Source organism: Melospiza melodia, chromosome 21, assembly GCF_035770615.1.
Source record: "Melospiza melodia melodia isolate bMelMel2 chromosome 21, bMelMel2.pri, whole genome shotgun sequence".
NCBI lineage: Eukaryota > Metazoa > Chordata > Aves > Passeriformes > Passerellidae > Melospiza > Melospiza melodia.
The window spans coordinates 6140595-6163881 of NC_086214.1; the positions used below are offsets into that span (position 1 = coordinate 6140595).

General features: G+C 37.9%; 1 protein-coding gene across 9 annotated transcripts in view; it reads right to left on the reverse strand.

Annotated features, from left to right (window-relative positions):
- Positions 1-23287, reverse strand: part of GTF2I (general transcription factor IIi) — a 72190-nt gene that overhangs the window by 34403 nt on the left and 14500 nt on the right. For 5 of the 9 annotated variants that reach the window (XM_063174157.1, XM_063174156.1, XM_063174152.1 and 2 more), the window contains exons 4-20: positions 21984-22118; positions 21466-21649; positions 21246-21274; positions 20191-20239; positions 19440-19483; positions 18283-18300; positions 18056-18133; positions 10229-10288; positions 9113-9175; positions 8307-8429; positions 7250-7312; positions 6255-6359; positions 4615-4677; positions 4155-4271; positions 2499-2561; positions 1279-1383; positions 902-964 (exon numbers count right to left, since the gene is read on the reverse strand). In XM_063174157.1, coding sequence (XP_063030227.1) covers positions 902-964; positions 1279-1383; positions 2499-2561; positions 4155-4271; positions 4615-4677; positions 6255-6359; positions 7250-7312; positions 8307-8429; positions 9113-9175; positions 10229-10288; positions 18056-18133; positions 18283-18300; positions 19440-19483; positions 20191-20239; positions 21246-21274; positions 21466-21649; positions 21984-22118 — 1362 coding nt within the window. The remainder of the gene's footprint in view (positions 1-901; positions 965-1278; positions 1384-2498; positions 2562-4154; positions 4272-4614; positions 4678-6254; positions 6360-7249; positions 7313-8306; positions 8430-9112; positions 9176-10228; positions 10289-18055; positions 18134-18282; positions 18301-19439; positions 19484-20190; positions 20240-21245; positions 21275-21465; positions 21650-21983; positions 22119-23287) is intronic. The other 4 variants (XM_063174155.1, XM_063174154.1, XM_063174159.1 and 1 more) reach the window with 4 other exon arrangements.

A 23287-nucleotide genomic window follows, 5' to 3' on the forward strand; every position in this document is an offset into this window, starting at 1 on the left:
CAGTTCTGTTATATTCTGTCAGAGAAAACCTTTTCAGAGCACTCTCACTTTTGTGCTAAAGGTCTTTACATATAAGCAGAACTTAATGATTCTTCCCATATAAACCTTTCTGTTGAGATAATGGTGGAGTTATTTCCATGCTGCATTGTAAAACAATGAAAGTAATGCCAGAAGTGCCCACTTTCTCACAAATGCTCTGCCTACTTTCTAACTTGCTGATTGGGTGCTCCTAATCTAATTCCCCAAGCAAGCAATGCAAAAGCCAATCTCAGCAGTGCTTTAAAGCAGCTCCAGGACACTCATTCACAAATACAAGAAACACAGAGCACCTCCTACCAACATCCCAGCATGAGAACTGCAGGGACACTGCTCAGCAGCTTTGGAGCCACTTGGATGGCAAAGGCAGCTGCTCACTGCAAAGGTTGGGATCTCACAGTTACCAACATTAGACAGACACCTTGAGGCTCTGCTTACACCACCGACAACACTGCCTTTCTGCTCTGGTACCATTCTTCCCTGAAGCATCTATTAACTACAAATGTTACATCTAACTGCAGGGTGGTCATAAAGCAATGTCCTCTCCAGAATGAAGGAATGTTAGAACATCCTCACCATTTAATGAGTATTTTTCGTTGCCAGCACTTGATGAAGTCACAAAAGATACAAATTGCTGTCAGGCATCATTTCAAAATGAGCCCACCAAGTCCAATCTGCTTCAGTATATTGTGATTTTCTAAAACTTGTCTACCAGATTCATTTACCAAGCAGTGCACAATCCAATCTACACTCAACACCAGCACACAATTCTCCTGATTCACTGCCAAGTATTTCAGGTTTTGGAAAACAGAATTTAGATAGAAATATGCCCAAAAAACTAAAATCAACGACCTGCACGACTGACCTTCAACAGTGACCTCAGCCTCAGGATTCTCAGTTATTTCTGACGTGTCATGTTGGGAGGAATCTGGAAGAAAAAGACAGGACTGCTGAATGGTGGACATGGAAAAGATTTTCAGCCAAACACTCCACGCCTCTGCATCTAAACCAACATTGTCAAAGAAACCTCTTGCATTCACAGCATGCAACAAAAATAGAAGCAAAGATATATTACCATGAGTTAATCTATGATCATGATTATACTCCTGCAAATCACCTACACAGAGACCAGGGCTCTTAAATGAAGGCTTGCAGTAAAATGTCTCACTCCTGCAGCACAAAATTACCCAAAACCTTTTCATAAAACAAAGCAGGGAAACTCATCTTGAATTTTTATCTTACCACAATTGAACTCTTCTTCTTTTCTTCTCTCAACATTGCCATCTTCATTAGACAAACTGCTGCTCCTCTGTCTCTTGTCAGGTGGTGGGAAGTCATCCTCATCATCTTTAAGAAACAATTAAATAAAACCCTGGGTTTTTGTCAGGGAAATTCTAGTGCAGCACTGGAACTGCCATGAATTTCTAAACTAAAACAGAATTAAGGACCTGTGCTTACTAGGGCACCAAATTTTGCAACAAATTACTTAACTGTGTAAATTCAGGCATCTCCTGTTCCTACCCATGAAGGAACAATTTATTCCTTCAAAAAGGCCTGTGCAAAGCACAGGAGAGCAAAAAACAAAGGTACTTCTAAGGAAAGCCACCTTCCTAAGGAGATAGCTACTTTCCTAAGACAACAACATTGTCTTCTGAAATATGACTGAGCACTACATGATCATAAAACAGCCATGCAATAGTAAAAGGAATCACAGAATAAATTGCGCAGATAGGGACTACCTGTGTTATCTAAGTGGAAGTAATATTATACCAGTACTAGATCCCAAAAGATAGGACCTATGTTTCGTCTTGAACAGCTCAAATGTTCTAAACCCACTTCCAAACCAGAGAAAAACCAATGGGAACCAATGAAATTCATCAAACAGGTCAAATCTGCCTTAAACACACACAAGCGGACAGACAGGAGAACTGCAGGGACACTGCTCAGCAGCTTTGGAGCCACTTGGATGACAAAGGGAGCTGCTCACTGCAAAGGTTGGGATCTCACAGTTACCAATATCAGACAGACACACTGAGGCTCTGCTTACACCACCTACAACACTGCCTCTCTGCTCTGGTACCATTCTTCCCAAAAGCATTTATTAACTACAAACCACAGTGTGTTTATAAATAAATGTGTTCTCCAGAATGAAAGAATGTTAGAACATCTTCTCTGTGCAATGAATAATTTTCATTACCAACACTTGAAAATTATGCAAAAGATACAAGTTGCTGTCAGGAGTCATTTCAAAACCAGCCCACCAAGTCAAATATGCTTCCATATATTGTGGTTTTCTAAAATTTCTCCACCAATATCGTTTACCAAGCAGTTCACAGTCAAAATTACACTCAGCACCAACACACAATTCTCTTCATTCACTGCCAAGTATTGCAGGGTTTGGAAAACAGAATTTAGATAGAAATATGCCCAACCAACTGAAATCAATGACCTGGGGAACTGACCATCAAAAGTGACTTCAACCTCAGCATCCTCACTTTTTTCCGACAAGTCATGTTGGGAAGAATCTGAAAGACAAAGATAGGATTGTTAAACGATGGACATGGACAAGATTTTCAACCAAACACTCCATGCCTTTGCATCTAAATCAACATTGTGAAAGAAGCCCCTTGAACTCACAGCATGCAATAAAAGTACAAGCAATGATATATTACCATGAGCCTTTGAGCAATTCCAGAGAAAGCCAAGGAGGTGAGGATTTCACTTGCTAAACTGCTCATGTTACACTCCAGGGTTGCTGCTATGACTGAAGGGAATTCCATCATCTTGGCTTGTAGGCTAAATACAATCATAAGGATTTTCTCCTCTCTTACCCAGGATTACTGAAAATATAAACAAAGGCTGCCTTTCCCTACAGATTAGGGATTTGTTTTTACCATCTCTACAGACTCATGATTGCTGTGCTACCTTATGCTGTTCCATAACAGGCTGCAAGGCCAACAACCAAACATGGGAGGGAAATTCATGAGCACAGTGCTTTTGCTGGGGCAGAGTGCCCCAACAAGTCAAACAGGATTAGCCAATCAACACTCACTGTGAGAAAGAGCAATTTATATTTAACTGCACTACAGTTAAACAAAGGGAAGCTAATTGTATCAGAAACTCATTTTCCTTTATCAGAAGAATTGCTGCTGAATTTCATGTAATGGTAACCCCTAACTATGGTGATACTCACCTTCCAAACAAAACTAATGCTATTTACAAGAAGGAGAACTGCTGCTAGCAAAACCTGCCCTGAAAAGCACACAGCTCAGGCTGGAGAGCCACGGGCTCAGTGCAAAGCCAGCAGGACAATGATGGACTGTTCTCACCCTGCCAAACCACTAAACTTTGGGTGAGGAACACCTGAAAAATGCCTCTCATGACTTCAAATAATGATTACTACCATCACAATTTGCTTATAGCAAGCCCCAGAGTGGTGTGATTTGGGTGATTTAAAGTAAAGCAAAACAAAAATCAGAAAACCGAATCTGGTGGAAATATTTGAAAAGAGAGTGGTTGGAGAAGATTTACAATTCAAATTAGGCTACATCTTTCCAAATATTTCTGTGAAAAAAATATCCTAGGATGTTAATTTATTCCCACAAATACAGTCCACATCTCAAATGCTCTAACTGTATTTCCACACTTGTTTCTGCATTGCCATCAGAACTCTGGTGACTGCCTTCAAAAATATAAAGTAAAAACCACATTCCTGACTGCACAGAACCCTATAACACAGACAGATCAATGTGTCCATAAACCACTCCAAACCAAAGCTAACCACAGAATAAAGGAGGATGACAAAACATCCCAGGTGAAGCATCTTTAACCAGACTAAACTGAAGTGAATGTATGTTTTTCTGTGCAGAACCCAACAGAAGGGATAAGGAAAGAACACGTCCAGAAAATATCAACTTCTTGTGCATCAATTTACATTGCCATGACAAATAACAAAAAACAACAGAGGTAAGCTATGATGATGATTATACTGCTGCAATTCATCTACACAGAGCCCAGGGCTCTAAAATGAAGGCTTGCACTAATGTGTTGCACTCCTGCAGGACAAAATTACCCAACACTTTTTCGTAAAACAAAGCAGGGAGATAAAATCATCTTACTGCAGTTGAAATATTGTGCTTTTCTTCTCCTTTTGTTGGCAGTTTCCTTAGCCGACCTGGTGTTCCTCTTCCTCCTCTTTCTCCTGCTAGGGGGCAGGTACTCATCATCATCATCATCTAAAAAAGACAATTTAAAAAAAACATGGTTTTTTTGTCCATGGAAATCAGGCATAGCTCTGGAACTGCCTTGAATTTCAAAACTTAAACAGAAATAAGGAACTGTGGGCACCAAGTTTTGCAGTAAATTTCTTACCCAAGTAACTTCAGAAAGCTCCTGTTCTTACCTGTTTTCTAATACTTCACCACCAGGCTCATTTACCAAGCAGCGCACAATTCCAAACTACACTCAACACCAGCACACAATCCTCTTCATTCACTGCCAAGTAGTGCAATATGTGGAAAACACATTCTGGATAGAAAAATGCCCAAAAAACTGTAATCAATGACCTGCAGAACTGACCTTGACTAGTGATTTCAGCCTCAGAATCCTCACTTGCTTCTGACGAGTCATCCTGGGAGGAATCTGAAAGAGAAAAACAGCACTGCTGAATGATGGACAAGATTTTTAACCAAACACTCCATGCCTCTCCATCTAAACCAACATTGTCAGGGAAGCCCCTTGCATTCAGCAAGCAACAAAAAAAAGAAGCAAAGATATTTTACCATGAGCCTTTGAGCAATTCCAGACAAAGGCAAGGAGGTGAGGATTACACTTGCTGAACTGCACAAGCAGCAGAGCACAGCTGGAGCTATGACTGAAGGAAATTCCATCATCTTGGCTTCGTAGGGTTAATACAACCATAAAACACCTTCTATTACCCAGGATTACTGAAAATATAAACAAAGGCTGCCTGTCCCCACAGATTAGGGATTTTTTTACCATCTCTACATACTCATTGTTTCTGCACTATGATGATTTCCATAACTGGCTGCAAGGCCAACAATCAAACATGGGAGGGAAATTCCTGAGCACAATGCTTTTGTTGGGGCAGAGTGCCCCAACAACACAAGCAGGATTACCCAATCAACACTCAGTGTGAGAAGGAGCAATTTATACTTAACTGCATTACAGTTAAACAAAATGAAGCTAATTGTATCAGAAAATCTATCAAAATTAAGTAGCAGTGCATGAAGGAACAAATTTTAGTTATTCCAACAGAGTAAAGCTGCACTTGTGCATTTTGAAGAGTATTTTCCTTTAGATCTCTGTAAACTGGGGTATGGTATCACTTTGGGAGCAAGGCTGAAGGAATCTTTGCTTCCAAGTTTTCTCTTCACATGATGTGTGTGGTGTAGAGCAGAAATTCAGCTCTATCTACTGGGACACCTCAACTGCAGTATACTTGAACCATTTCAAATACATCATCCAGTTCATGGAAATCAGTATCATGTTTAGGTCAAATTCCAAGGCAGTGCTGGGTACATAACTAGCAAATGCAAAGTATTAGAAAAAGGAAGAATTAGGAGTTGTTTTACTAGACATGAACATAAAATAGGGTTGTAAAAAAGCTCTAACTGTATTTCCACATCAGTTCCTGTACTGTCATCAGAACTCTGGGGGCTGCCTTCAAAAATATAAAGTAAAAAACATATTTCTGACTGCACAGAACCTTATAAAGCAGACAGATTAATGTGCCCATAAGCCAAACCAAACAGAACAAAGGAGAGGTACAGGATCACAAAAAACCCCAGGTAAAGCACCTTTAACCAGACTAAACTGAAGGGCATCTATGCATTTCTGTGGAGAACCCAACAGAAAGGATCAGGAAAGAACATAACCAGAGAATCCCAACTTTCTATCCATCTATTTACATCATCATGTCAAATAACAAAAACCAACAGAGGCAGCCTATGATGAATATTATACTGTTGCAATACATTATACATAGAGCCCATGGCCCTTAAATGAAATTCCAAAAATGCCCTTTATCTTTTTTAAGTTTTTATCTTCTATAATTCTCTCAAAAAGGTTCTAAACAATCAGTTAATGTTACAGGTTTTTTTTTCAAGATACTGGGTTTTTTTGGCAGCAAAAAATCACCCAAAATCTTTTGATAAAACACAGTAGGGAAATAAAATAATCTTTAATTTTCATCTTACCAGAATCAGACTCTTCTGCATTTCTTTTCCTAGTACTGGCCCCTTCATTAACCGACTTGGTGCTCTTCTGCCTCTTGTCAGGTGGTGGATAGTCATCATCATCTTCTTTAAGAAACAAAAAAAGAAAAAAATGTTTTTTTACTTTTGTGCTAAAGGCCTTTACATAAGAGTAGAACTTCATGACTCCTCTCATATAAACTTTTTTGTCAAGGTAATGGTGGAGTTATTTCCATGCTGCATTGTAGAACAGTGAAAGTAATGCCAGAAGTGTCCACTTTCTCACAAATGCTCTGCCTACTTTCTAACTTGCTGATTGGGTGCTCCTAATCAAATTCCACAAGCAAGCAATGCAAAAGCCAATCTCAGCAGTGCTTTAAAGCAGCTCCAGGACACTCATTCACAAATACAAGAAACACAGAGCATCTCCTACCAGTATCCCAGCATGAGAACTGCAGGGACACTGCTCAGCAGCTTTGGAGCCACTTGGATGGCAAAGGCAGCTGCTCACTGCAAAGGTTGGGATCTCACAGTTACCAACATCAGACAGACACCTCGAGGCTCTGCTTACACCACCTACAACACTGCCTTTCTGCTCTGGTACCATTCTTCCCTGAAGCATCTATTAACTACAAATGTTACAGCTAACTGCAGTGTGGTTATAAAGCAATGTGTTCTCCAGAATGAAGGAATGATAAATCATCTTGTCCATTCAATGAATATTTTTCATTAACAACACCTGAAAATTACTCCAAAGATACAAATTGCTGTCAGGCATCGTTTCAAAACCAGCCCACCAAGTCCAATATGCTTCAATATTGTGGTTTTTTAAAACTTCTCTACCAGGCTCATTTACCAAGTTATGCACAATCTAAACTCCACTCAACACCAGCACACACAATTGTCTTCATTCAGTGCCAAGTAATGCAGGCTTTGGAAAACACATTTTGGACAGAAAAATGTACAACCAACTGAAATTCAGGACCCGTGGTACTGACCTTCAATGGTGACCTCAACCTCAGGTTTCTCACTTATTTCTGACATGTCATGGTGGGAGGTCTCTGAAAGGGAAAAACAGGACAGTTGAATGATGGGCATGGACAAGATTTTCAACCAAACACTCCATGCCTCTGCATCTAAACCATCTATGTAAAACCTTATGAAACAAGGACCTTGTTACCCTTGTAAAATCATGGCTCTGCCCTATTATTTTAGCTATACATAAAAGAACTATGGGAACATGACACAGCTGCACTGGAGGCAGAAAAACAAATTATATAAGCATGACATGCTCACATCATGGTTTAGGGTGGTTGGTTGAATTATATCTGTTCTACTAAAATGGAATGTAACAGATAATAGACTACCTGCTTAAAAAGGGCCTATTTTTTGCAATAAACAACTCTCCTTTGCACCTGCCTGGGGACTCTGCATCACTGCTTCCTACCATTTATCCTCACAAAAAACATTCACATCTCACAGGTTATACCTGTATTTCCATATCTCTTCTTTCACTGCTATCAGAACTAGAGTGGCTGCCTTCCAATATATAAACACATTCCTGACTGCACAGAACTTAATAAAAGCAGACAGATTAACATGTCCATGACCCAAACTAAAGCAAACCACAGAACAGAGAGGTAAAGGATCACAAAAAAATCCCAGGTGGAGCATCTTTAACCAGACTAAACTGAAGTGCATGCATGTGTTTCTGTGGAGAACCCAACCGGAGGGATCAGGAAAGAACACAACCAGAAAATCCCAACTTTCTGCGCGTCTATTTACATCATCGTGTCAAATAACAAAAAACAACTGAGGTAGGTGATGATGATGATTATACAGCTGCAATACATCTACACAGAGCCCATGGTTTCTTAAATGAAATTCCAAAAATGTTTATTTTTTAGCTTAATTCTGTCAAAAAGTTGTAAGTGATCAGTTAATGTGACAGCTATTTTTGTGATGATACTGAACTTTTTGTCACCACAATATCACCCAAAACTTTTTTCAGAAAACACAGCAGGGAGACAAAATCATCTTTAACTTTCATCTTACCAAAACTGAATTCTTCTGCATTTCTTCTCCCAGTACTGGCACCTTCAGTAGCCGAACTGGGGCTCCTCAAACTCTCTTCAGGGGGCATGTACTCATCATCATCATCACCAACATCACCATCATCTTTAAGGAAGAAAAAAAAAAAACCAAACTGGTTTTACATCCAGGGAAATTGTGTGCAGCACTGGAACTTCTTTGAATTTCAGAACACTAACAGAATTAAGGAACTGTGCTTACCAGGGCACCAAATTTTGAAACAAATTATTTAACTGTGTAAATTCAGAAAGCTCCTGTTCCCACCTGTGAAGGAACAATTTGTTCCTTCAAAAGGGTCTGTGCAAAGCACAAGAGAGCAAAAAACAAAGCTGCTTCTGTACTTCATAAGGAAAACAACCTTGTCTTCTGAAACATGACTGGGCATTGCATGATTGTAAAAAACCCCATTGAAACAGCAAAAGGAATCACAAAATAAATTGTGCTGATAGGAACTACCTTTGTTATCTACTGGAAGTAATATCATACCATATAGATTATACCATAGGTCCCAAAACACAGTACCAATGTTTTGTCTTGAAGAGTTCAAATGCTCTAAACCCACTTTCAAACCAGTGTAAAACCAATGGGAACCAATGAAATTCATCAAACAGGTCAAATCTGCCATCAGGTTCATTTACCAAGCAGTGCACAATACAAACTCCACTCAACACCAGCACACAATTCTCTTCATTCAGTGTCAAGTAATGCAAAATGTGGAAAACACATTCTGGATATAAAAATGTCTGAAATCAATGATGTGGAGAACTGACCTTCGTTACCGAACTCAGCCTCAGAATCCTCACTTGTTTCTGATGAGTCAGGCTGGGAGGTTTCTGAAAGGGAAAAACAGGACTGCTGAATGGTGGACATGGACCACCAAGATTTTCAACCAAACACCCCATGCCTTTGCATCTAAACTACATTGTGAAGGAAGCCCCTTGAACTCACAGAATGCAAAAAAATATAGAAGCAAAGATATTTTACCATGAGCCTCTGAACAATTCCAGACAAAGGCCAGGAGGTGAGGATTACATTGCTAAACTGCACATGCTACACTGCAGGGTTGCTGCTATGACTGAAGGGAATTCCATCTTCTTGGCTTTGTAGGGTTAATACAATCATCAGTATTTCCCCCTCTCTTACCCAGGATTACTGAAAATATAAACAAAGGCTGCCTGTTCTCACAGATTAGGGATTTTTTTATCAGCTCTACAGACTCATTGTTTCTGCACTATGATAATTTCCATAACTGGCTGTAAGGCCATCAATCAAACATGGGAGGGAAATTCATGATCACAATGCTTTTGTTGGGGCAGAGTGCCCCAACAACACAAGCAGGATTAGCCAATCAACACTCGGTGTGAGAAAGAGCAATTTATACTTAACTGCATTACAGTTAAACAAAGCGAAGCTAATTGTATCAGAAATTCTTTTAAAATTAAGTAGCAGTGCATGAAGGAACATATTTTAATTATTCCAACAGAGTGAAGCTGCACTTGTGCATCTTGAAGAGTATTTTCCTTTAGATCTCATTGTAAGTTGCACTTACAATTTATAATGCTGAGTTTTATTAAACTCTAGAAGTCATTATGAAACAGACTGAATTTCTTGAGAAACATACCAATTTACACAAACAATTTGTGCTTTAGAGTGATCAACCTGATGCTCCTCTTTAAATTTAGAAAAGGAAGAAATTAAGTTCCCATCTACATGTCTGTTTGCTTGGACAGCTGAAAATTAAAGCAACCATAATTTTCATTTCTATTCATGTTTAAGTTCCAATAGCCTCAGTTTTATGGCAAATCAAGTAGCAAAGCTGTGAAAAGCAAAATTCACACACAATTTCTAACACAGATGTGAGGAAAAAATACAAGTAAAAGATCTACCTGGGTAAGTTTTTCCAGGAGCAATGTTTTCATCTATCTCTGGTGTTTTGGAAGGGCCTGCTTGAGAATACAGAGAACAGTTTTTAAGGGTGTCTCACAACAAACACATACTTCCAGCCCATACAGTAATTTGCCAAGAAACTTCTAATTTCCTATATTATATGCTCACTTCATACTTTCTGTAATGTTAAACTTTGGAAAGACTGTTAAATAGTAAATATTTATAAATCCTTACTTACTTGGTTCAGCAGATTAAAAATGGGGTTAGTGGCAGCATTGTGCATTTCTTAGACTACTGAGCAGTCGAGAGATTCATGCTGAACAGCAGATTTCAACTAATAAACTAATTTTTAAAAAAGAAATGTTGATGCTTCTGCCTTTCTTCAAGGACACTTTAATCAGCTAGATCTTTTCCCTGTTCATTAAAGTTTATATTCCTAAGGAGCATTCTTTGACCTCAACATTCCTATCTACATTTAATACATAAATTCACCGGGCTTAAAGTAATTTATGACACTCCAAGGCTGTTTACTTTTCATTACAACAGCTCTTTTGAAGACTACAGACTGGTTAAAAAAGACTGGTGCAGAAAGCAGCACAAAAACTACACTTAACCTATTATTAACACTCCTAAATGATTTGTGGTTTTTTTAGTGTTTATTTATATATGTTTATTTGTGTTTATTTAGTGTTTATTAACGCTAAATTAACACTCCTAAAACCCTACTGCTTACTGCTCTGGCTCTCCTGCAGCTGTGCTAGAAGGGTGAGATGCTTACAGCACAAACATCATCACACTGAGCAAGAGGCCATTCTGCACCACAGAAACAGCACAGGTATGGAAAACCTGCCCATGTGTGGCAAACAGGAGTAACTGGAACTGATTTGGACTAATTGTTCTGTGCAAATCCCATAATTTCTGTCTGCATTTGCAAAAGCAACCTGCAGAAGCTCATACAGGTGGCCAGAAATTCTAGCTGTTTAGAGATACGTTCATAAATGTATCAGGCACAGTATGAACAGTTCCACAAGAGAAAAGCTACTGTTAATTAATAAGGCAATGAAATATTCTAAACTCTATTGCATCTGCAAAGTAAGAAAGAAAATACAGAAAATACTATTGTCACAATCAGACTTCATGAGTATTTCAGTCAATTGAAAATACATATACAGCATCAAATAAGTGACTATCTAAGTATTAAAGAAAACAATGGTAATTAGGTGGTTACAATAATGCTAATTTGAACAGTTCTGCCTAATTTGATTAATCAGATTTTAAGAGATTAAAAATGAACAGCATTTGTGACGAACCTATGCAAAGTTCTTTGCTTGAAACACATTTCTTTCGGCAAGTGCTGCTTAGATCTGCTCCTGCCACTTTTCTTTGCTGGGGGAAGGTGTTTCCCACCCTCCTTTTATTTTTTTAATCTGTTTACTTCAGAGGAGCTCCCTGATTTTGTCCAAAACACAGCTCCACAAACACTGATGTTGGCACAGCCTAGATCATAGTCCAAAGATGAGGAAAAACAGGGAGGAAAAGGAGCCAGAGACACTCATGGTCCTCCAGGCCTCAGCAGAAGGAATTCTCATACCAATAATGTGATCTGCAACTATTAGGGGCGAGTGGGAATAGAACACAACACCCTGGGTGTGCTGAAAATGTCTCCATGGACTAAATTTGCTTTCATTTAAATCAGCATATTCAGCAGATGCACCCAGTCAGGTTTGTCATCTCCTAAGAACTCCTGTGAACATGCAATTACTATTACTCATAAGGCATTGACACAAAAAAATATGCATCCCACTACAACCAAATATCTCAAAATATGCACAGTTTTGCATTTATTCCTTAATTCAGAAATCCTGACAGGATTGTTTTACCCCTATATTCTGAAGTATTCTCTGTATTGCATTATCTTTGTGCCAATACATGCTGTGACAACAGTAAAAAAGGAAAACTAATATTCTTTCATGCATTTAAACTTGAAGAAACATTTCTCTGGTTAAAAAGATTAAATTAGTAGATTTACAGCTCTTGGGACTAAGCAGAGATAACTCAGTCCTTTTATCTGTAATATTGATAAAAACTATAGTACATGTAGTAAAACCATGAGATTTTTTTTCAAAAGTGACAGAGATTATTTCATAAAACTTGAACATTTTTTCCATATTACAAAGCTTGAACAGAGGAAAAAAGCAGTATGAAAAAGTTGTTTCAGAAATTAAAACATGTCAAACAATAGATTCTGCTATCCTAATACAGTAAAGACTAGAAAATTAAATTTAAGAGTTCTACCACCAAGAGATATTAATAAAACCAGATACATTTCCACTTTACTGCATTAATGCACACAACAGGCAGAAACACACAGATATGACATAACCAAGGAAAGCAAAAATCAAGTACAGTGGTAACTAGATCAAAAGAAGCTCCATCCAGAAATAAAGATATGGAAAAAAAAAAATCACAAAATAGAAAAATAAGAAAACTCAAGAAAGAAGAACTAAATTCTACCAGTGAAGGTGGGATGTAGGAGGAAGGATGGGCACAGAAGTGGGAAATGTAATTACTAAAATCACAGGACACCTTAGAAGTAAAATCTTTCAGTATGTTTATGTGTTGGAATCTGAACTTCAGATGTGTGGGCAGAGCTCAGCAGTTCCACCTTGATCCAGGGAAAGCAGAGGTTATGCTCTCAGCTAAGAGCCAGCTCTTACACAGCACAGGCACTTGGGAACTCTCTAACACCCACACCAAACCTTAGTCTTTTATGAGCAGATAAATACAGGAGAGATCACTGCACCCAAAGCAAGTGCTGGGTCTAGGATTCAGCAGTGCAGTGGAGCCCTGTAAGAGATGGCTGTTGGCATAAACTGAAACTCCTGAAACGTCTGTTACAAACAGGTGATTTTTCACATTGCAACAAATCCATTAAAAAAACAAGAGGAGATGTCACTCCCTCAACAGTCACAGCTATTCTTTCTGTCTACACACCATTTACTTACACTGATTCCAAACCTCTCAGCCTCTGTTTCTAATGGATTATGGCCTAATGTCCTAACACTACACAGCCAAACCTGTGCCACTTGGCAGAGGAATGGATTTATCACCACAGGGATAAGCAATGCTCATTTTTCTGGCCTTCTTATAGGCTACCTATATAGTAGCAATGTGAACTAGATGGGATTCCCTTCAGGAAGCACAACACTGTGCTCACTATATATTCTGGAATTTCTTGGTTTAAGATAATACCTGCACAGTCAGTGTTACATGCCAGGCTAGCTTCACAGATTTAGCTCCATTAAAATACACATTATTAAAATACATCTCTAGTATTCTCAGAGATCACCAAAGGAGAAATGTTTTGTTGTTAGGGACATACTAACAGACATTCATTATTTTTAAGGTTTCAGAGTGAGAATAAATGCCAAGTTTACATTCACATTTTGGGCTTTTTCTTTGTAGAAGAAGAAATTTTCAATTTCATTTGGGTTTGGATGAATGTCCTGTATTTTAACTGTCTCAATAACACTGTCAAGAATTCCAAAACTGACAGCACTGTTCAGCTACATGGTGTTTAAAAAAAAAAAAAAAAAAAAAGCTGTTAGGCAGTTTTTTTACTCACTTCTAGGTGTTTTAAAAACTGAACCAGACAATTCACAGGACAGACTGTTTACAGCCTTTTCCTTCTGCTTCCATTTTTCTCCGTTTTAACTTCAAGGCATCAGTGAAGACCTACATTCACAAAATTTACAGGATAACATGCCACTTTTACAAAGTGTTTGGTTTTAAGTCAGCAAATAATTCAGTTCTGTATAGGTTATGCCACCAAAAAACCCTGCTTTATCCTGTGGTGATAAAGCACTGAGCACTCAGCATCCACCCAGCAGTGCCACACTTTAAAAGGTTTGTTTTTATATAGGACAAATGAGGTGTTCTCAAATCTGAAAATACATCTGACTCTTGAGAAATTATTATTTAATTTGTTAGTTGCTGGTAAAAATACTAAATTATATTTAAACCATTAAACCAAGAAACAGCATTCTCAGTGATGTATCTTTTCATAAGAGCCATAGTCACTGATACAGTAAGGCACATGCAGGAACACCAGCTAACATAGCTGGAATGCCCCAGGATGTATCACTTAGTCCTGATGATAAATACTCAGTCCTTTTCCTCATTTAGTCAATCATCAAAATCTGGACCTTTTTCCCAGAAGAGGTTGTCTTTGGTTCTCCCCTAAATTTAACACTGAAGTGACCCTCACATTTGTCCTGGACACTTGAAAAAAACATCCACTGCCATAGAGTCTGCACTAGTTTGAAAGCAAACCAGTGGGAGATTCCAAATCAGAACAACCATTTAACGGGAAAATTAAAAAAAAAAGAGAAAACACTGGCTTAAACTGACAGAGTGAGAATACAAAGTGATATCCTATTGGTCAGGGTGGTGGTAGCAGTCCAATTAAATGGTGGCTGCAGATCTGTTGGAGTGATAGATGTGGTTCTGTTGAAGCAGTGGTCCTGTAGAGGGGCCTGGTCTTCCTCTGAAGGTCCAGTGGTGGTTATGTAACTCTTGTCCACTAGGAATTCAGTAGGTAAGGCTACCCATGGTGTTCCAAACCTCAGATTCTATCCAGGTAGGAATCTTTGGTTCCTCCCCCTGGGCAGAGCATCTCCCCATGGGATGATGGAATTTATCAGTCATGCAGAGAGACCTGATGGCCCATTAGCAGAGACAGACCCCAGAGTTATCAGGGATGAGTCATGGAGGAGAGATAGGGAACACTGCCCCAGCTGTTCTAACAGCTTATGAAGATGGTAATAGAATACATACTTTTGGTTACAGCTTACCTTGTAACTTAAGACAGTGCTAGAGCCCACTGACAGAAAACTGCCCCTTATTCTCTGTCAATACATCCACATGAAGTTTTAGATGACTGAGTCCCTATTTCTCAGTCATCTTATTGTGTACTGCTAAAACAATTCTAAATTTAGATGTTGCCATGAGTTTTCAGTATTAACTCATGGCAACATCTAAACCTTCAACTGAGATGAGAAGAACATCCACCTACAGATATAATTTTCCCTCTTTGATTAACAGGAAGAGTTAGTGTGCCAGCCAGGCATACAGCACATTGATCAGCATTACAGATTTTGAGAGGAAGCACTTAGAGAAAAAATACAACCATTAAATTTTATCAGTGAATCACTTTCTCCAGGAAGCCCAAGCAGATTGCTGTTCCCTAATACTTAAGTTGTTTCTTCTCAGAAATGGATAAGCCTGGCTTTTGCTGTAGGCTATTTTTAGCAAAATTTATTACCTTATCTGTTTTCTTTATTTTGTAGCACATCTCTCCAAAGGCAATGCTGGGGCAGACTATGTTATTCCTCAGGAACACCCCTCAGAATAACCACTTTTTAAAGGTTCACTTCTTGTACAGCACCACCACCCACACACAAACACCTATGTGCCTCCAGAATTTATAGCTCTACAGTCTGGACAACCTTTGGCTTGAATCTGAGTGATAGCTACACAGAGAATGAAGGGGAAGCTGCTTTACTTGTCTAGTCAGCATGACTTGACATGAAAATAAAAACATCTTTCAGCTCACAGCATCCCATCACTTCTACCAATATACTCAGTTCTGTCTTGTTTTAAATGCCATTTTGGACAACTGCACTGCGGGCAAAGAGGGGGAGTCATCCCTCAAGCACCACTTTATCACAAAGAGATATATATTTATATATCAGAATATTTAGAGTTCTTTGAAAGACAACAGAAATGCCCCCCATCAAATGTGCTTAGACTTCACTCTAGAAGTATATTGCATGACTTGGATTTTTCAGATGCAGTGCAATGGATACTATTTTGTAAAGTAGTGATTTCAATGCAGACTCTCTTCAGATGGCATTGAGTTACACTGTGGGCTATTGGCCAATTTCTGACATCATTTGTATGCATGAAATGGAAAACCACAATGGGGATAAAAAGCAAAAGAATGGGAAGACTTGGCGTTGGAAGGAACAATGATTAGGTTGTCTTCACACCAGTATCTACTTTTACTATATCAAATTTGCCTAGCCTGTAAGACTGCAAGGCTAGGCAGTGTACACATATGAAGAGCAGATAATCCCAACACTATTCCAGTTCTGCACTCAAAGGGTGACACTTTGCTATGCCATGGTTGAGGTCACTCTGAAGGATGCTCTTTTGTCTCTTGAGATGTGCTAGGATGAAGTATTGATTCCACATCCCCATAATTAGTTATTAAAGCACATTAGAAAATAGTCTCAAGAATCCTCATGTCAGAACATACATAAAATGTTATCTCAATAATATATAGTATTACAAAATTAAGGGATGTGCTGTTTTGCACTTCACTGTTGAACATATAACTGTCATTGAGAGATGTGTGGCAGCTTGCCCATGTTTCTTTGCATTACTCAATTAATCTAATGACATGTACACATAGGTTGAAATTATAAATTTAAGGTTCTAGTTATTTTATATTGTCATTTATAGTCACAATTTCTTAATTACCATTCATGCCAACATAAAGAAAAAACAATTTCTGTTCTCTCCTAGCTGAGGTGAATGTGTAAACTGGATACATGGAGGTGAGGCAAAAGAACTGGGAGAAAATTTAAAACATACATGGAGGCTGAGCCATGGGCCTCATAAATATTGTTTTGCTTTGTCCACATAAATAAACCTTTCAATACAATTTTGACACATACTGGTCATTCCTACAAAGGAAGTGATCGATACACTTCCAGTCACAGAATCACAGCGAAGCCCTAAAGCAGATAGCCTTCCAGAAGTAATGGGTTAAAACATGGAATGTGAGGCATGTAAAGCAGGGCCTAGCACTAGAACACACGGAGAAAGCACAGCACTAGGAAAACAGAGCAATAAATTAGATAAGAGGTAGAGCATCATGACAGAGCATCATGACAGGGGAAGAGATAAGTATAGGAGAAACTAATGGGCTAAGCAGGTTTAGAGCCAGCAATGTCGAAACGACCCTAAGGGTTTTGCCAAGCCATGGGATCTAAGCCAAGTACAACGGGAATTGACCAGATTAGGAAAGGAGTTCAAAAGTTTAAAGAGGAAGACTCATCGGAAAGACCCCGTCTATGATGAAGGCAACAGGAACGACCACCTAAAAATCCCCCAAAAGAGATGTCTCCACCTACGCTCCGCCCACGCTCCGCCTACATCACGCCCCATATGAATATGCATGATTATGTATCTGATTTGATGTAATCCTATACCCAAAAATGTATATAAGGCTTGCTTTTGCTATGTGAACTCAGAAATCCATTTTGTGATTTCTCCGACGCGTCGCTAATAAAAATACCTCCTGCTTAATTGACTTAAGCTGAGTCTGATTAGGCAGTCACTCTGCCTGTTCGGGGCAAAATTCGGCATCAACAGAATGGCTGATTATATAATGTACAGTGTATAAAAATTACTGAAACTTTAAACTGAAATAAAAATTCAAGCAGCGCTCTAGAAAGCAACACCAGAAAGGTTTATTTCCTGTTTAACAAAGTCATTGAATTATAGAGTCTGCACATTGTACCCTCAGAAAAATACATCAAGCAGTTTCAAAACTTCCTCAGAACCAAACACACACATATGGGTTTGGGATGAAGTTGTTCTTTTGGTATTCTTCAAAATAACATGATAGGAAATGCTGTATCCTAACAGAGCTAAGTAATTGCATGTTTAATGACCAAAAATTACTTAAAAGAGAGTCATGGAGGGATCAACACTTCGGCAACCAATCATTTAATGAGATAAACACATTATATCATTACCTGGAGTATTAAATTGATAGTAGTTAGGATCATCTTTTTCCTGTTTCAATGTTACTGTTGACAATTTGGAAGAAATTCCTGTAGAAGCAACAAAGGAATCAAATATGGAAACAATAATAAGCAGATTCTTAAAACAAAAACAACCACAAAAAAACCAAACAAAAACAAAACAAAACAAAAAAAACACCAAACCACCAAAAAAAACAAAACAAAAAAAATGCACTCACCATGATCCTCGTTGGTCTCTATTAAAAAAAAAAAAAAAGAAAGAAAAAAGAAAAAGGAAAAAAATACAAAACATTACACATTTGCTAAGCTAAAACAACGGTAACAAAGTGACCTGCTGGTTTCTTATGTTTCAGTTTGGTCAACTGCAGAAATAATCTAGGATTAAATACCTCCCTACAAACCAGGCTCCCCTGAAGATGTTGGCTCAGATCTGAAGAATATTTTTTAAATTGGCTCCTTCCTCTTTGCATGCTACCACAGGAAAAAATATATTTAATCACTCTTTGTGCTAAAAGTCCTGGGAAAGCTCCTGAGAATTACTTAAAATGCCTAAAAGGCAGCACTGGAAGTGGTCTGGGAGTGACTTAGTAAAAAGTTCATGTTAATGCTTTGAGTATGTCAAGGAAAACATGAAAAATGGAGGGTGCCTAAACCACAAATTTCAAGTTGTGAAGCACAAATAACAAGAGCAAAAAGTTGAACCACATAGGCAAACTTAATTCTAATAAGAAATTGAGCAGTGCAGCTCAACCCAGCAAAAGGCAAAGGCACCAGTTTATCTCCCAGCACACCTGCTGCCTCACTGGCTGTAATGGGATTGTCCATGCTTTTATCTCACAGCACACAGCTCAGCATTACTCTGCCACAGATCACAATGCCCTGGGGAATCATCTGCTACCTGCAGAGCAACTTAGGAATCATCTGGCAATGTTTAAATAACAAATAATACCTCTTGTTATTTATGAACTTTTAATTTCTATTTTAGCTAGAAAATGGACATTTTTTTTATTTTCAATATTTTAGGAATATTAACAAATAAATTCTTCTCTAAATTACATATAAAGATAAATTCAGTCTACAGTGTATTACAAATTTTTGTAATCTGTAATTTCCCTCTTGAAATGGAAGCATTTGGCTAGGGTTTAATATTTGATAAAAACTCCAACTGAAAAACAGACAGTTTCAAGGAAAGAAATGTTTTTCTGTGTCACCAAGGATGTCTATTCCTACTTTTCTTTTTTTGGAGCTCTTTTTTTCTGTTTTTTGCCTAAGTTCAGTCTTCTAACATAATCTGGGTTTTTTTTCTTTTTGTTTGTTTTTTTGGGGGGGGGGTTTGGGGTTTTTCCTGCAAATTAAGGCAAAATTTTGAACATACCAGGATCCTTGCTTGGTTCTGTTTTCACAGTAACAGGAGGACAACTATAAAATTAAACAAATCAAACAGAATGACATTATTAGAAACAAATCTTAGATTTCTGGGAAGTTCTTAAAGCTTTATAGCTTGTTAAGCAAAATCAATCTCTCAGAACTTTTTTCTTACAAGAACATAAAATTAAAAACCCCTGCATATTGGCTTATCTGATTTTTACAACTGAATTGCCAGCAATCTCCTATTCCTACTTTTTTTTTGAGGTACATCCAATATTCAGATCATGTTTAGCATTTAATGAGAGGCAAACACAGAAGTACAGAAAACTGATCCCTGTTTTCACATTCACAAATGTGTACATATATTACAGATATAATATCTTCATTTACTAATTTTAAAAAAAAATCACTTTTTTCAAATTGAGCAGGGGGAAGGAAGCAACATTACATCTGTTCTCCCTCACTGCTGTACCACAAAACATGGCAAACAAACTATGAATTAAGACTAACAGACTGTGAATTAAGAACACCCATTGGGCTAATTAAGCTAAAGAGAAACTTTGCCATTTGTTTAACTTGTAACAGTTTCCTCACAAATAATGATCAAAAGAGAAGACTGAGCTTCATGCTTTTTAAAATGCCAAGTAAGCAAAAGTTATTCAAAGGTCAGATGTGCAGTAAAAGCACATTAAGACAAAGATAACAATATGAAAATAGATAGTTGATTTTTAAAAAAATCTACATTATTTAAAATTCACCTTTCAAGTGGGGGTATAACTGAATGTGAAGGAGTTGTCTCATCAGCTTCTGAAAGTTAAAAGACAATATTTTAATTTCTTGTACTCCATTTACTTTAAACACAAATTGAAAATATAACGTTGATTTCACAAAGCAAAAGCCTGTTCATATTTTACAAGCATATGTGCGTATTTTCCTTATTCACAGATAATGAAAGATCCCATTAAACTGTACTGAGACACAAACAGCTTTAGAATGTCACTTAGCACACTGAAAACCTGCCTTGTATTTTTGATAGTACTATATTATTAACAGAATTTCTGTAATATTCCATCTCTAGTCCTCAACCTGAGCATAGGCAACACATCTCTAACTTTACTAATCAAGCATGAACTTCTGGCTCTTTTACTAAGAAATTAAACTTTTCCTTTTGGACTACATTCCTACAGAGATTGCTTCATCATTTTCATAAAACAAATCCCCACATTTCTGCATTTAGCAAGTAAAGCAACATGACACCATAAAAGGAAGAGGAGAGGGGGTTTCTTCTAAGCTAGAAGTGAATCCCTCTAGAGTTTTACAATACTCACTCTAGCTACAACACCTAGCCACTACAACTACAACACCTAGCCACTTCAAAATATTAAGTTACTTTTTAAAATTAAATATAAATGCCAAAATCAGCTGGATAGTGGAACCCAAGCACTAGAATGTCTTGGCATCTTCTGTAAACTGAAAGCAATCCTTCCTATATTCACTTCTCCTTCTCTTAGGATACTATTCAATTCACATTAAATTGAAATTGAGTATAAGGATGAAAAATGAAACAGAATGAACTTGATCAAGACAAAGAATGAAACAGAATGATTTTCATCTCTAATGAGTTGCTCCTGGCAAACACATAAAGGAAAGGGTTATATATAGGAAAGGATTACTTATAAGTAAGGCAACTCATAGTCTAGAAATTTCTGCACAGTTTGCCACTTTATTTATATGAAGAAATGCTCTACATATATTGCTACCTAAACTCAAATTCTAATATTTTTCTGTTTAGTCTGAATAAGCATTAACTTACCTATCTGTTTCTTTGGTTCTACGAAAGGCCTGGGTGGAAATATGGGAAGAAAAACTCAGTTTTAGCAAAGACATTGTTAATTACTTGGTAGTGTACATTACAGAGAGAATTCCTATTTAAGAGAAACAGTCTGCAGTGTATTTAATTAAAAATTAAAATTAATTTTACTGAAGTACAAAACCAAATTAGACAGACTAGCACAAGAAAGAGAGCAAATAACCTGTTGATACTAAATGAGATCTCTGATTTGTTTTTCAAAATCCATTTCAGGGTGGAAGCATCATAATTTGATGGATGTTTAAATGTGACTCCTTCAGGCAGGCCCTGCACTATCACAACAGACTGGTTCCTCTGAATCTCTTCATATGGCACAGGTACTGCAGCTGACTTTCCTAAAGCTTTACCTGGAAAAAAAAGAGGAGTTGTTTTGGTGTTGAGACTGCAGAAGTTAGCAAAAGTATGAAAAACTTTGTAACTCTGGACAGAACTGGAGCAAAAGCAAAGTGTGGATGCAACTCTTCTCAGAAAACCTAATACTGCTGGCACTAATGTGCACTGTGAAAGAATCTCAAATCACATCCCACAAAACACATCAAGAAGAACTACATGTGTATTTTTCAGAAACAGCTACTAAAAGTTTCTAAAAACAGCAGTGTAGTTGGAAGGCTAAGTTCATGCAGTTTTTTCCTCCCAAATGGAATAAAAATTTTAAAATCTAGAAGAATTTAAAGCACCCACCATAGGAAAAGCAGAAAAACTCCTCCACAGACTTTCTAAGAGCCTCCAGCTCCTCAGCATCCAGTGCCTGTCTGTTTACAGGTGGTGCAGTCTTTGTTTTCTGCAGTTCTGGAGGCCGGCCCTCCTCTGTAACACCTGGCAGTTATTTAGAAAAATAAGACAAGCACAAAATAGTAAGTTATTAGAAGTGCCTAGTCCCACCCTTTAAACTAGAGATTCTCAAGCAGGAAACCTGCCAGGAAATTGCAAGAGTTTACTTTTATTAGAAGCAAATGCACACATCTATGTATATAAGCAATGAGCAAATTTAAATTTACACCAGAATTATTATATCCTCACTACAATCTTTGCAAATATCACTCCCTGAAGAACATGAATGACAAATTAAAAGACACATCCAAGGAGGCTTTCTTTGGCATGAAGAGGTTGAAAACACAATCTCACGGGAGGATAATACAGTCAAAATAAAATGCTAAACTGCCAAGAAAAAAAAAGGACCAACAGAGTCACCAAGGAAAAGGTAAAATGCCAGTGTGAAGGGTCCCATAGCTCTCTAGTGCTGTGCATGTCATCTTATGCAGCAGTTCTGTTATGTCCTGGTTTATTTATTCTGTATGTGCTTCATAGAACATTTTACAGAAGGGATCTGACTTCTGCCATGACAGCTTATGTCCTTCAAAGGACATTTTAAGTACACACACCTCCTACTGCTGAATAAGAGGAGCTACAAACAAGACATCATCACTCAAACAAAGAAGATTTCAGCCCTACATCTTGTTCTAATCTCTGAGCAAAAGTCACTGCAAAAGAAGTGAGGAAGTAAGAACACTTCCAGTATTAAAAAGATTAAAAAGCAAACAGAAGCGATGGCTTTGGGTGGCAGCCTTCCTTTCTCATAATTCAATTCTTGCTAAGATTTACTGCGAATCATCCAGCAAAAGCAGAGGCAAACAACAGAGATATGCTTGCCTACCTTGAAGGAAAGGCAAGGGAGATCTGTGTTCCTTTGTGCAAGAGCATGATCAGTGCTGAAGCTGTGTCATGACTTCACCACGAGCCAGCACAGCAGTAAGCCTGAAACACTGCGATGTGCATCACCAGGACTGCTGGCATCAGAACTCTACACTGACACAAGAAAACAAACATCACTTTGAACAACTGATTACAAATGGGCTGTGAAATGAGCTGAAGCAGCAATGCTTTTAGTAAAACCACATTTATCATCTTAAAAACTCGTATCTTCATTTCAAAGAGAATCTCATCCTTCCTGTGCAGCTCACACATCTGCTTCATGCCCTGCAAAC